At 36.0% G+C, this 15,163-nt stretch overlaps 1 protein-coding gene across 5 annotated transcripts in view; it reads right to left on the bottom strand.

Annotated features, from left to right (window-relative positions):
- rapgef6 (Rap guanine nucleotide exchange factor (GEF) 6) overlaps positions 1–15,163 on the bottom strand; it is a 95,688-nt gene that overhangs the window by 35,958 nt on the left and 44,567 nt on the right. For all 5 annotated transcript variants that reach the window (XM_066716888.1, XM_066716892.1, XM_066716891.1 and 2 more), the window contains 3 exons: positions 4,101–4,232; positions 1,336–1,516; positions 592–728 (listed from right to left, as the gene is read on the bottom strand). In XM_066716888.1, the coding sequence (XP_066572985.1) occupies positions 592–728; positions 1,336–1,516; positions 4,101–4,232 (450 nt within the window). The remainder of the gene's footprint in view (positions 1–591; positions 729–1,335; positions 1,517–4,100; positions 4,233–15,163) is intronic.

Genomic DNA, 15,163 nt, shown 5'->3' with positions numbered 1-15,163 from the left:
GATGACGATGGTCTAAGACACATGTTTGTAAGTCATTGGTATTGGTTGCTTACACGTCAATAACACACACTCCTGTGATTTATTACATGCTACAGTACCATTTTATAGTACAGGTTTGAAACCTACACATACAGTTACAGTTCCTGCAGTGGAGATTTAGTATGTATTTATTTATTTTGTGTTGCAGTAAAACGGGTGTAAATGAGATAGGTATGAAGATGGAATATATATTTGCTGTGTGGGTTTTTAACTGTATACGTAATGGACAAACTGTTGTCAATCTGCTTAGAAGCATCTATAAAAATGTTTCTACTCTGGGAGACTAGAAGTCAGTAAAATATAATAACTCAAAAATGAACTGTCAAATTAAATAACTACTATAATTATTATATGTACTTAGAAACGCTTTGTTTCCTTTACACTAATCGTTTTCTGATAATACACATTTTCAGTTTAAAAAATATAAGATGATAATTTTATATTGTGGAGATTTTTTATGGTGATTGTGAATGAGTTCAAGTTCTCAGATTTTGGAAACATCACAAAATACATCTGTACTGAATTAAAAAATGAAATAAGCACATGACTTACTTCTTGTCCCTCCTCAAGAATCACTGTTGCTGATTGATCAACAACTTCAAATACCATAACGGTACACAGGTCTCTCCTCACAGACATTGTCATGTTAGCGAAAGCGGGCAGCTGATGCATGAACTCCAGGAGTTGTTCTGAAAGTAAAATCAAATAAAATGTGTGTTTTGTAAACTTCATGGGACCAGAGTCACTCAGCTGGTCAACAGCCTCATGCTTTAATACACCATTGGGGGGACAGTTATTCTTGCACAACCTACATCCAGTCATCATTTTGTTTTCATAACTGATAAGGTGATAGTAATATCATTAATATCTTCTGTTTGCACTAAATGTGGAATTAGGCCTCTCCAGAGCAGGGACTTGCTGACATTTCAGGCCCAATCTGAGACATGGCCCAGCTGGGCACAGTGTGGGGTCTGGATCATTATCTCTACAACAAATACATCTGTACATTGTGAAAATGAGTTACAGTCTAGACAGCTACCAGTGAAACCTTTGTATCCATCTGGCCTTCTTTAGGTTCATAGTAACGTTTGACCATAGTTAGATCTGGTATGTTAAAATACATGCCCGAGTATACGAAACCCATTTTAGCACAACACAACTCAACTGAGCAAAGACCTCAAAGAGCAGAACATGCTTTGTGCACTGACTGGATGTTTTTTCTGGGGATATATTTACATATTATAGCTCTCTTTTGCACAAACAAAATAAATTACATTGTGAAGGAGCAACACATACCGATGTCATCATCACTTCTGTCTGCTGGTTCCTTTTCCAGACACTCCCGTACAACATCCCTCCCCAGGAGTGGGTCTGACGCCCGGTCGATATCTTCATCCTCCTCCTCCTCCTCTTCCGAGTCCACTGCCGCCTCTGGTAGGCCCGACAGATCCACATCGCCTACCTCACTCTCTGTGGCCTGAGGGAGGAGCACAAGGCATTTTTGACCATCTATTTTTCCTAAGATTGTCTTCCTTGGTTTATTTTCTGACTGCCTGACAAACTTCCAGGACCAGCGTCAGTCCCCATTGTGCAAATCTGTAGATCTATCCAATCTATCCGTAATGACTACAGTTTTAAAACTGTATAACACAGAAACATGAGAATTCATAAACTGAAGATGAGTTGCAGATGAACTGTAGTAATTAGATCTGCATCCAACAGGGTGAGTCAGCTCTGATAATTACCAGCATATTAAACACATGATAAAAGTACCATGAACTTAGGAATATATATGAACCGTTCTATATAATTATTTTGTCAACAGCTTTAAACAGTTAATCATCTTCAAAAACAGCACTTCCAAAATTCTGAGGTAAACAACATCTGTTAGTTAACATCTGCTTATTAAAATTGAAGAGGAAGCCTAGTGAGTGTGGAACAGTAATTTACTATATATATATATACATACATACATACATACATACACACACACACACACATATATCGATATATTATTTATGTATTATTTTTTTCCTTACAGTACGACTTAATTTGAAGTTCTAACTGATGCTGTATTTAAATAAATCAAAAAAAGTTTGCATCTGATATACATTTTAATGTGAATTTTGAAATAAACAAAACAAAATCTCCCCTTCCACCAATGCCAGTGTCATTCCAACAGTGAAGGCTGTAACATTATCACACAGATACCTTCATCTTGGTCTCAGTTCAGTTCCTGTCAGATATGACATGGAGATCAGTTCTGATTTACTGCAAACACGTCAGAATATCACCACCTGGACTTGTACTCAGATAATGCACAGCATGCAGATTCTGACTCCGCATTACAAAAACAAAGCTATTCTTAAACATTAGGAGAAAATCTGTCAGGTGTCAACATTTTACCATAACACTTTGGGTACTTTTTTTCCCCCCCAAAGCAAACATATTTGAATAATTTCAGAATAAGTCTCAAATCCTTTCTTTGTGGTGTGGTCAGAAGAGCTATGTAGGAAAACAATTACAGGAAGTCCAGGGGCACTCCTAAGTTTTATAACACTGCTGAGATTTGTGAAAAAGATGCAGCCAGGCTACCAAATACACTGTAGCCAAGGGGAGAATAATACTTTATGCTTTTACAAAATCATAATAATAGTAGATGTAAATGAAAAAACAAATGATTTTAATTATAATTGAAAATATATATAAAAACTACATCAATTTAATAAAAAGTCCCTGTGAATTCTCCAAATCTTGCTGTGAGAAGTGAAAAGTGAAAAGTGCCTGTTTACATGCATGTTTCCTCACCCTCTCTAGGGTGCGAGGGGTTAAGGCCGGGCCTAGAGCACAGGGGCTCAGATCGGCAGCTCTGTATTCACCGCACCACCCTGGCTGTCAGCTGAGGGAGGATGCTCTTTTCCTGTTTAACCTTTAGCACACAGCTTGGATAAGAGGGCTTGCATTCACATTAATGGGGTTCAGAGCAACAGGAAACCAAGCCAAACCCTCTATAATTAGAAGCTTTGTATCAGCCCTACAAATACAAACATCCCTCTCTGCCATCAGCGATAGAACTGTAAGAAGATTAATTTTGGAAGGGTCCTGATTAGGTATATTTAGAGCAAACAAGTGAGTCTTTCAACAAAACTTTTTAATGGCATTCACCAATCAAGTATATTATCCAAACTGTTAGCAAAGGAATGGAATATCATACAGTTAAACAACAACAAAAAAAAAGGTAAAGAAGATGGTATTCATGCAACTCCTGCAATGGTAAATAGATGAGTATTCTGCCTAGGAGTCCTACAGAGAGTGCCAGTATAGCCTCTGATGCTATATTTGAATTTAATCTGTGGAGTTTATTCAGATGCATTACATTTTCACAAAGAAAATTGAGTTCCAGAAAACCATTACAACAGAGCTAGAGTTTTACAAGTAAATGCTATTTCCTTCCATGAAATTCAATGACCTTACAACAATACATGGGAACAAAATGCCACTGCTACTGCGGAGCGAGGGGGGTGATTTTTTGGAAACATGCAAGATGCAAATACATCCCATGATAGTTAGATAAATAATCTTCATGGAAATATTGCAGAGTGGTGTACAATACAGTGTCCGAAAACATTTAAGGGAACCCACAGAGGTCTTTAATTTAAAACATCCTCAAAAGTATATCCAAAATATAACGGTCTGAAAAGGCTGAAGTGCTATTTTTGTCTGTTTGATCTGCTATTGTGATATCTACAAAGCTACGCCTGCCATTATAGCATTTCTAATATAGCATTAAAAGGTTAAACAAGATCTCATTGTTCATTGTTTGTTTGTTGAATTGTTTTAATGCATAATGTAATTAAAAACATAAAAAAGGAAGCTAAACCATTTCTTCACATTGTATGAGAGTATTTATGGTCATTTAAAGATCAAAAATATTTAAAAGTCTGTGCACATGGACTTAATTAAAAAGTGTGGGCTGCTTCCTAACAGTAACATAAATGTACAGAATAATTTTTACATATTTATTTCCTTGTGGTTATTGCAATATTCACACAACTGCATACCTGATAGATGTCCGATAAACTACTGCTCCCAGAGTCACTGGCGATGCTGCACCCTGATTGGCTTGGAGGGACATGCATGACCTGCTGATGGGGATTGTCTGTGAGGTGCATCTTGGTGAGATCTGCCGGGAGCTGTCCAAAACAGAAACGGAAATCATCAACCACAACAAAAATCTACATATCAAATATTAAAACATCAACAAAAATGTTCACAAAAGAGCTTCAGCAATGGAAATGCACTTAAAATCTTCCAATCTTTTAATAAATTATATTGTATCCTACATTAGCAGATCATAGGAAAGACATTTTATTGCACATTGAACAAAGACATCCTTTCTGTGTAATGTTCTTGCATAAAGAATAGAAACTTCCAGACCTTAACATTAAAAACTTCCCTCAGCCTGAGGCCAGTGTAATATTTCTTGATAGTTTAAAAGAACTCATGTTATGGTTGACAAGTGACCTTTAAGTGCTGCCTGCCTCTGTGGAAGCCTTTTGACAATAAATCTCAACCCCAACTGTCTTTTTGATGTGATCTTTATTACCGAAAATACCCCTTCCGTCTGTCATAGCTCAATGAGCAGTGATCCGTTGTTATATTTTTGTATCAAACTGACAGTTTGGGACTTTAGGGGTGAGGTAGTGTCGCTTTGTCATGGAGCAGTTCAAATGGTGGCTGTAAAACCACATTCTAGCATTTATTACTCGCATGCCAATAGTACAAATTAGAACAAATAAATGAATATTTGTGCGTTTACAAAGGCTATTGAGTTTGTGAAAGCTCAATGCTCAATGATCAGTATATTGATCTTCTCATACACTGAGGTAGCCTAAAAACACAAAAACTTTTTCACCAAGTAGAAATACTATACAATAATTCAATAATTCATAAATAGGTTAATTTTAAATATTATAATTTCACCAGATTATAATTATAATTTCAAAAAAGGCATTATATGACATGATGGTTGCATTCTGAATGAAATAAAAGAAACAGAAAAAATACAAACAAATCAAACCGCTCTAAAACACTCAATGTGTGCACTGTTAAAAACAACATCTCACATTAAAGAAATTAAAGCAATTACACTAAAGCTGTGCTAGGAATATATTACTTCCCTTCTGAAATAGAAATCTACACTCATTATAGCAACAAAAGCAGATTTACGATCAGTGATATAAAACAGTTAACAAAATAAATAGAAACTCTTACCAATCTGCAGCGAACAAAACTGTCTTTTTTAGACCGAGTAAACCTACAGCAAGTTTCTTCCATTGTCACCTCTGCCAATCTGGCACCAGACAGCTGCCACAACTGTAATTATCATTGCCACATACAATATTAAAGACATCAAGCACCAGGTCCATGGACTGCTTTCCTGCCTACTCTGTACAGATACTTCTCGGTTACTCCTCAGAATCTCCTTTCATTATGTGATCTTAAGGAAATCTCCAGATTTTAGAAAGACAGGATACAGAGGACTTCAAATAAATAAATCTCTTCTACACTTGTTTAAATACCTGTATGTTCAGATATTGAAATCTATATGTATGTGACAGCTACAGCAGATGAATGACCTCCCCCAAAGACTCCAATATTGCTCTAGATTACTACATGCACCAGATATGACTGTCGGGGGATAAGTATGAATAATGTAAAGCGATTCCTGTTACTGAATGTGCATTCAGACAAAAACACAAAGAAACGTCCAACAGATTTGAGTCTCAAAATGCTGGCTTCTGTTACGCAGAATCCTTTTTTCATTATGCTATACAATAAATGCAATCTTCTTTCATTTTCAAGTTAAGTCCCATCAACATTGCAGAATGTCAGCCAGGGACATTTAATTTTGATACTGATATGCAGGGATAATAAAATAAAAGTAACTGAAATTAAAGTGACTTTGAAAAGGAATTTAACCATATCCGTCTGTGAAAGGGCTTTTGCTCAGAGTAGGGTTAACAGCTATTGATTCCATGATGATAGTTGTGGATTCCTGTGGTAGATTCATGTTCTACTGTATTAAATCTACATATCAATATGCCATTGGAAAGAGACAAAACTAAATAAATGATCTGGGTTTGTTACTAGCTGAAATACCGGCCAACAACAACACAAAAAAAAGCTATTGGATTTACAAGACAATTTGAATGTATACATATAAATAATTTAATACTTCTAATTGGTATCAAAAGCTACTTGAAACACCATTCCTTAAATTAGGACATTGGTTAAAAAAGAGCATTATTAACTGCTATCAGGGGTGCACTGGGACCAAAAAACGGCCCTGAACTCGTGGGGGGCGGCTACTGGTGAAAAAATGGTCCGGCCCTTTCTTGCATTTGCCAGAATTACCTGATGGCCAGTCCACCTATGATTGCTATAATCCTGCTGATCTGCAGAATCACCTTGCGATTGTGCTAAACTGTTTCCCACCAACAGGAGGGTCTCCAGTTTGCTTTATGAATAAATGATAACTAACTGATTAAATATAAATGTGTGCTCTCCTCTATAATATGAAACTGTCATATCAATGTAAGTGAAAAAATCATGAGCAAAGCGTGTTACTTCAGTCTTCAGTTCTTTAGTCTCAAGCATACTCTGTCTTTAAATTACAATATTCAACTCTTGAATATATAACTGTAAATGTTACAGGCGGTGCCATGTTGTATGTTTTCAATGAGACTGGACATGACATATCAAAGTAAAATAAAAGTGTGATTAATAATAAGCTATCCTTGGAGGCACAGTTTTAAATAAGAAGCAGACATGTATATAGCGGTAAATACGATGATTTGGTAACATGGCATGTCAAAAACAGAGCTATCTAGAACAACCCAATGATGAAAAACTTGATTAAAACATCAACTTGACTTTTCACCTTTGAAAATCTGAATTAAAGAAGAATTTAAAGAGAATAAGGAACATACCTTATTTTAAAATAAACATTTATTTATAACTGTAAAATACTATAGGGTACTATTTTATGTGGCGATACAAGTTTTTATTCTTAAAAGGTAATTCCACACAATATAACTTTTTAATTAAATACATAAAACAGTAAAAGAAAAAAACTACAAGGAAATTATAATTAAAAATTTGCATGGCCATATTTATATCCAGATGCAACCCGTCATGTAAACTACAGAGTGGATTACTTACTATAGAAATTAAAACAAAGCATTAATTTGAATCTCTATTTGGTCCAATAACCCTTCACCCAGCTACTGCAACCTGCCGTCTACACTTGAAATGCGTCTGTTTATAGGGCATCTAATAGACTCTAGAGTGCGCAAAGTGAACCATCCATTTAAATTATTCACTTAGCCAGATGTTCATCCTCCTCAATGCAATTCGCTATTCCAGACAAACAAATTTGTCAAAAATCAAGGCTTTTCTTTAGGGTTTACAAGAAAAATACAAATCGGGTACAAAAGCGGATTTCATTCCCCTGCTTAGACAGCTGAACACATTATTTACATAATTAGAAAATATTAGAATGCATAATCAAAATCCACAAAACACACACGCTTCACAGAACTAATTAAGGTGTCCTCTTTTTCATTTTAGCAGGAAGGGCGGACGAGCTAAAAACTCACTTTGTCAGGAAAGAGCATTTTAATGGATCAAAATGTGACCATGTTCATTAAATCGTTCATAAAAAACACATCTTTAAATCAGAATCAAACTGGACTACATTTTTGCATTATATCTGCTTTATGTATTTCCAATACAAATATATGATGGATAGATCAAATACACACAAATCGTGTTTGCAGCAAGACTCATTCAAGTTTCATTCATCTTTGAGCTCACAGTAAGATGGTAAATGTCAGATAGAAGGTTATAAATAATGAGAGGTCCACTCAAAGTAAAACTGGTCTCACAGTGAAATTAAATTATTGATATACAGTAGATTACTTTAGCTGAACCTCCATTACAATACTCAAACAAGGAAAGCATGTGTGTAAATAGCAGTTAAATCCGTGTTATTACACACTGTCACATACACACAAACTATAGTAAATTTTGATTGATTTTCTTAAATGAATGATTTGGAGGCAGAATGCAAGCAATATACCTTTGTAGCACAGCTATTGCTATATCCGTCTAGGGATATGACAAAAGCATGCTGACACCCACAACAGGTCTATCACCTGACACCACAGAATATAATACTGTGTTTCAAAGAAGAGACTTGCAGGCACTTTGCTTAAAATAAGTACAGCCACTTTCAATTAGCTTTATTTACAGAGAACACGACTTTCAATTATTATTATTATTATTTTTAAAATATCAGCCTCTCTCCAAATACCATGCACAGTTTAAAATGTTATAATCAGCCTGAACTTTGCAAATTTTAACTATCCCCTTTCTTCTGCATTCTAGAAGAAAAAAAAATACTGAACGGTGTCTATTTGCGTGGGTAAGCCATCACACCTCACGTTTTACCTCGATCGAATGTTTATCACAAACTGTAAACTCAATAACTCAATCAACAGTTGTGCAGACACCTTCCATACACAGTGCAGTACAGTGCACTCCAAATTACACATCTTCTGATATAACAGCTGTTAACAGTTACAGTAACTGTTTGTGACACTGATACCAAGGAAACTGATTCATAAAAATTCCATTCCCTGTGAAAAACAAACCTTACATGAGAAGTAGTTTTTGTTACAGTGGACTGCATGCACCACTTAGTGGCTACTTTTAAACAGATATAACCGAGAAGATACGTTTGTACTGAAAGTGGTAATTGCAGAGTAAGGGCACCTTGAAATAGGAAAAAAAGTTCCCTCGGCTTAACATTGCAGAGTATGACACGTAACAGCTGTTATCAGCAAAGGATTGCATTAAAGTCAATTAATGTAATCATATAGCTTTAAAGAGCTAGGACCCTGTGATTGATGTGCAGCATGCAATTATTACATTTCATCATTTCCATTATTAAAACATTGATCTCTGCCATTTTATAATATCCTCCCACTCAGGACGAACAAAGCCTGAGAGACATAAAATAAATAAAATGTATATTATGTCATTCTGTTTAAGCTCTGGTGTTATTTATCCGAGAGCTGCAAACCATGAATATTGCAATAAATTGATAGCACTATTAGAAATATATTTTAAAATATGAAAGAAGTCAAGGTGGCCGAGATATGCAATACCATGCTTGTGAAGTGTATATCTGCAATAAATCAAAAACCCTTCCCCTTGTATATTGTAGTATAAATCTTCTCAACGTATTTGTTTCTCAAACAGCTATGTCAATTCAAATTCTAGACAAGGAAAACGATCATTTAACTTTCATTACTTTATATATATCGTTTTACATCGCCTACGTTAGGCCTCAAATATATTGTACTGTTTTCTTTCATCTCACATCCGCTTCTACTGCACAAAAGACAAATGTCACCAAATGATGTCTGTCTTATAAATTTTACAGCATTATAAAGGTCACAAAAAATACAGATTACAGCATGAAGAGTTTGCATTGCCCTCTCAGCCAAGAGCAGGCAGAAACTAATAAATACTAGCTAGAAGTGGAAAGACACTTTGACCTTCAATGTCTAACAAACTAGCAGTCCATCACTGTACATGGATTGTGTTGCAAGGTCCAGTTATGGACACATATTGACTGCAACGCACAGCTCTGCAGCTCAGGGGGATTGAGCTCCTGTTAAACCAATAGAAGACACTCGTATATTTTTTTCTTTGTACCATATAATAGGATATGATTTGAAAGTCTGAAAACCTTTCAATATTCTGTGGGTCTGAATATAATGCCATCACCCCATTACTTAGTACTGTTTGTGCCTTTTTTTCAGTTTTCATTTCAAAAGCTGCCCACAAGGAAGGAATCATAGGACACCGAGAGGAAGCTGTATCAATCCCTCTTACTGTTCAGAAAATGTAAATGGATGTGCGCCACAACTGTGACCAAAGTTTAAATACCCCTCCACCCAAAATCCTAAAGCAAAAAACAACTACACATTACAAGTAAGACGTAGAGAAGGCTTTTATGATAATGACGTTAACATGGAATAAATGACTAAACAGAAAGCAAAACAAAATCCTCTTTGAGGTTAATCGGCCTGCAGATGTCACCCCTTCTGAACAAGCTGCTGTGTAAACACAGACTTATAGCAATCCAGTACAGGGATGCTACTCTGGAACACAGTGGTCCTTATTGAAGGCCTTCTCGAGGCAGTCCGGTCGGAAATCACATGAAAGATCAACTCTACGTGGTTCTGCAGAATTCCTAATTCGTTTTAAACCATAATTCAAAAGTAGACCGGCAGCAGACAGCTTTGATCAATAGAGGTCACTGTCTGGTTTTCCTAATTGTATTACTTGTACTACAAAGGCTCATATTACAACTCTCACATCTGTGTGTGTGTGCGCGCATGTGTATATACCTTTAGATATAGGCCTAATAGATATATATATAAATATACATATAACAAGATGGCCAGTGAGTAAATCTTGTAATTGATTAAGTTAATTGTATTATCTTTTAAACCATTTTTGTTGGTTGTTAAAACATTCAGTTTGGTACACGTAGCATTTGGATTAAGACTCTGCAGAAAAACGGTATACAAATGAGAGCAAAACTCAAAATTTATAGGATCTGGCTCTCGGAAGGTTGCAAGGAAAGCAGACGAGATCCTGCAGATGAATTGAGCTCTGAATTAAATGTGACAAGTGCAAAGGAGAATCTGTGCTGAATAAAATTGCCTATCTATGGCAAATACAGAAAAGAAAGCCTGCCAAAGTCTGTTTGCAACGCTTCATGTCAAGCACAATGTCCAATGATGACCGAATCAAGGTTATAAAGGTAACTTTTAACACCTGGGAAGTTTTCCAAAACACTTCAGATCCACATTATCATCGCAATTACCATGACATTCACAATTATAGAGAAACAATGCTACTGCTTTCATTAACATCATTACACAAAACACAGATAAGTTCTAAGTAAAGCAGGCAGAGTGTGTCAGTGAGCTTAAAAAACAAGGTCTCTCCTTCCACAGGAACCAGAGACGGGGGAGTTCCTGTTTTGGTTGGCTGGCACGGTATGGAAACCAGTACTGTGCTCAAGAAGTCTGGAGTACAGAACCACACACACTGTGGTAATCAACTTTAGCAGAGTACACAGATTGCCACTCTTTATCTGGGCCTTGTAAGAGAGGGGCAATTATTTGGCAGGGTTACTGAAATGGTAGAATGGCACTATTGTGACAATACATTCACAGGCAAAGCTGGCACATGACTTCTGCCCAGGGACAAACTGCACCCTCATGTGTAATAAGACTGGAGAGCATTTTATTATTTTAACAGATGAAGACAACTAAGTGTCTTTGCTTTTCTCACTTGCTGTGGAGTTCATCTGCAGAAAGATTTAAGGTGACCAGTTGTTTCAGTCAATGAAATGTTTCAGTTGCTAACCATTTGCATGTAGTGTTATGATAACTATCTACAGTACATTAATATTGTGTTTTTAATTACAATATTTCCTGTATTGTATGCAGTGGTTGATGTAGCACATCTCTCTCTCTAATGTAGAGATCATCATTTTTTTTCCTAGAGATCACAAACCCCAGATATCTTCAAGAGACTAGACCTTTTAATAATGTTTTTTTATTACTGGTAAGAGTTCCCTTTGTTCTCTATAATGTTGTTGTGCCTTTACTGTAAAGCCAAAGGATACTGTAATTTCCTCAGAGACCTAGCTCTTAAAACTACACTGGTAAAAGACATGGAGAGGTCTCAAGACTGAATTTTACATTGCTCAAACACAACTGGAAAATTATTAATCAGACAACCCTGTAAAGCTGATACATCCACTATCTCCCTGTCTATTTCACACACACACAGATGGAAAATTATATTTCAAAAACACAATACTATTATTCTTGGTTAATAGAAATAATAAATGATTCATAGCTACTCTCCAGTAGACATATAAAATAAAGTTTCAACAGCATATGTAAGGAAGACCAGAAAACGACAATCCTTTATGTTCAGAATTGGCTCCTCAAATTGCCTCACAGGTTACTAAGGTTTGCATTTAAAAAATATGACTAACTGATCTTGAGGTATAACTGCTAGAAAACAGCACATCACCAAACACGCTCAGCATATGAGAATGCCATAAAGCATTACACATCTTTTAATTACAGCCATGTATTTTTACTGAAGGAACAGGGAGACAACTGTACTAAAACACACGTGAACATCAAAGGGAGAGAAATCAATGTTATTGTCTGCATGCTTACATGGCTGGATACAAACCGCACAAATGAGCAGATTTAATATATAAATTTTTAGCTATTTAAATCAGTCTGTATTTCTTACTAAAGACATGTGATATTGGTTTAATTTAAATCTATAGATAGGCTTGTAAAACTGCATCAATTGTCAATGGGTTTTTTATTAGTCACTGTTTATTTATCTAAGCCTAATCTTATCCATTAATGGGGCAGAAATCTTTTAAAAGTGTGAAAGAGCCACTATCACTCGGTACAGCGAACCATGAAAAATCATACATCACATTAACAAATGCCACATCTTGGGGCTGTCTCACCCCAATGCTTGCAGACTCGGTTTAACCTATCCCTCTCAGTAATGATCTAATAATGATCAAAAGCAAAGGCTGGGAGGTTGTCCAGAAACTGAAGCCAATTATCCACACGTTTCAGCTGCGGAAGTTCCCATAAAATGTCGACTTTTTTCAGGATCCTTTTAAAGGTCCCACCTGCTGCTCTGTCTGGCCTGAGAGACTGTCCAGGAGCCACAGGGTACTGATGGACACAGAGAGGCTAAACACTCACTTAAAGTCCTGGTGTACCACAGTGCCATATCTCACAAGCTTTCCCCAAACAGATGCTCCCTTCTCAGTACCCTCCTGGCACCTCTCATTAGTCCGGGGATGATTTCAGATGGGTCATAACACTGGTAGCACACATCACTTTTATAATTTCTTCTGCTTGCCTAAGACTAAGATTGCCTGCAGATGGCTGACAAATACACCATACCTAGCAGCCCGATACAATATAGCCCCTATACATGAATCGCTCTGACCAGATAATTTTCCTTTTGCGGACAAGCTCTCCAACTAATCTGATGACACCATCATTATTAATATCATTATATTTTTATTTATTGTTTTACTTTTTTTCTACTGGATGTTACTATAAGAAAAAAATACAACAAATATATACATAATGAATAAATGAAAGGATTCAAATTCAATCTGCCAGGAAGTGTGCAGACTGATTGCATATTATATTTATAAATGCCCTTGAAAATTATCCAGGAGGGCTTTCTGTGCTTGGCCGTTGGTGGAAAAAATCAATACCAAGCACTAAGATAATGGAAACGGCTAGAATTCAGAAATCTGGTGAAATATTTGTATTTGTATTTGTATTTGTCGGGATTTGTAAAATACAAACAAGATATATTAAAGTCTTGTAGAGTATGCCCTCCCAACAACATTCATATGAATCGCTGTATTTACACATGCTTTTAATACATTTATAAACAGAAATTATAATAGGATATAACTATAATAGCCATGGCATTCAGAAGTCTTCATTACAGACAATGAGACTTGGATTCAGCATGTTGCCAGGTCATCTTAGATTAATTATAATTACCAAATAAAAATACATCTCTGTGGTTTAATTGATACTTACATACTGGAAAACTGGTGTAATGTGTATGTGAGCTTGTACCCTGGGCACTACAGCCTGCTTGGTTTCTTTGCTTCTTGTTAGTGATCTGCTATTCAGCTGCAGATAAACATTTTATACGGGAAGCATCTTCAGTGTTTAAAATTTTGAGCACTGACACAAAAAGTCTGGAAAGAACAGAGATAAATAGTATAGTATAACTATGATCCCCCATTTTGATTTCAAATTTCAATTTAGGATACTTTAGAAAGCTAAGCTTAGCTGCAATCCACAAATGTATATATTATATTTATAGTCTACGTTACTGCACATCATAATTTACAAAGCTGAGCATTTATTTTTATTTTTGTAATGGAGCTGCTGTGTAATTTATCTCTGGAAGATTTAATCACATTAAGTTTTGAATATGCCAACTGCAATGGCAACAGCATGCTTCAGAAAATAAAAATAATGTGATGCATAATTTAGGTTTGCTTTTAACATCTCAATATTATCCAAGTAGAAGCTAAGAGCTTTTAACCATTCTGTCCAGGGAGGTATAGCATGTCAGATGGACAGGAAGCACAGGCGAGAGAGATCGATAAACAGTGCATTAGGCCATTCGCGGTTTCCTTTGCTTAAATTTATATTTAAACAAAAAAGCAAACAAAACAAAAACAACTATTTGTTCATATGAGACACGGGCCTATAACACACTCGTTTGCATGTATAGGGAATGCAACGACATTAGAATTCTACTGTGCTGAAGAAAAATATACATAAACACCACCCTGCTATGTTTTTAGCTACAGTATAGGGATCTTCAATCATTTTCCTGGGGCTCAGTGAGTAACACCAGCCTTGTAACCCAAACAGCTTGTACATGTTACCAGACAGCTGGGGTCAGATGGACTGTGCTCCCTTTTAGTATAACATTTTTAACAGAGTGGCACACTGGGCATGCCTGCCTTGCTCAGTGCTGATTAAGTCAACGTCTATACTTTATACCACAAGCAGGGCCAATTCATGCGGCTCTTCCAATACATTTAATTAGAGTCATTTGTCTTTATCAGCTCCTTAATTATTAAATGAATCCATTAATTAAAGGTCTCCCTGTAAAATTTCTAAAACAAAATACATTGTAACGTGCACATCTAACAGGTCTTCACACATTAATGTGTCTGTTTCAGAAACTCGGATAAATAGCAAATAACAAATAGAAAAACATGAAACTAAAGCAAAGTTATCATCCATGATCACACAACTGTTGCAAAAACTGCAGACCCAGGAAAAATAATGCAAAGGGATATCAGAAAGATATAATGCTATCAGAGTTTCGAATTTGAATATGTGATAAGACTTGTCATGACTAAGCACTGAAAATA

The sequence above is a fragment of the Amia ocellicauda genome, chromosome 11 (assembly GCF_036373705.1).
Source record: "Amia ocellicauda isolate fAmiCal2 chromosome 11, fAmiCal2.hap1, whole genome shotgun sequence".
NCBI classification, from domain to species: domain Eukaryota; kingdom Metazoa; phylum Chordata; class Actinopteri; order Amiiformes; family Amiidae; genus Amia; species Amia ocellicauda.
Note: the sequence above shows the minus strand (reverse complement) of the source record. Positions and strands in the feature narration are given on the sequence as shown.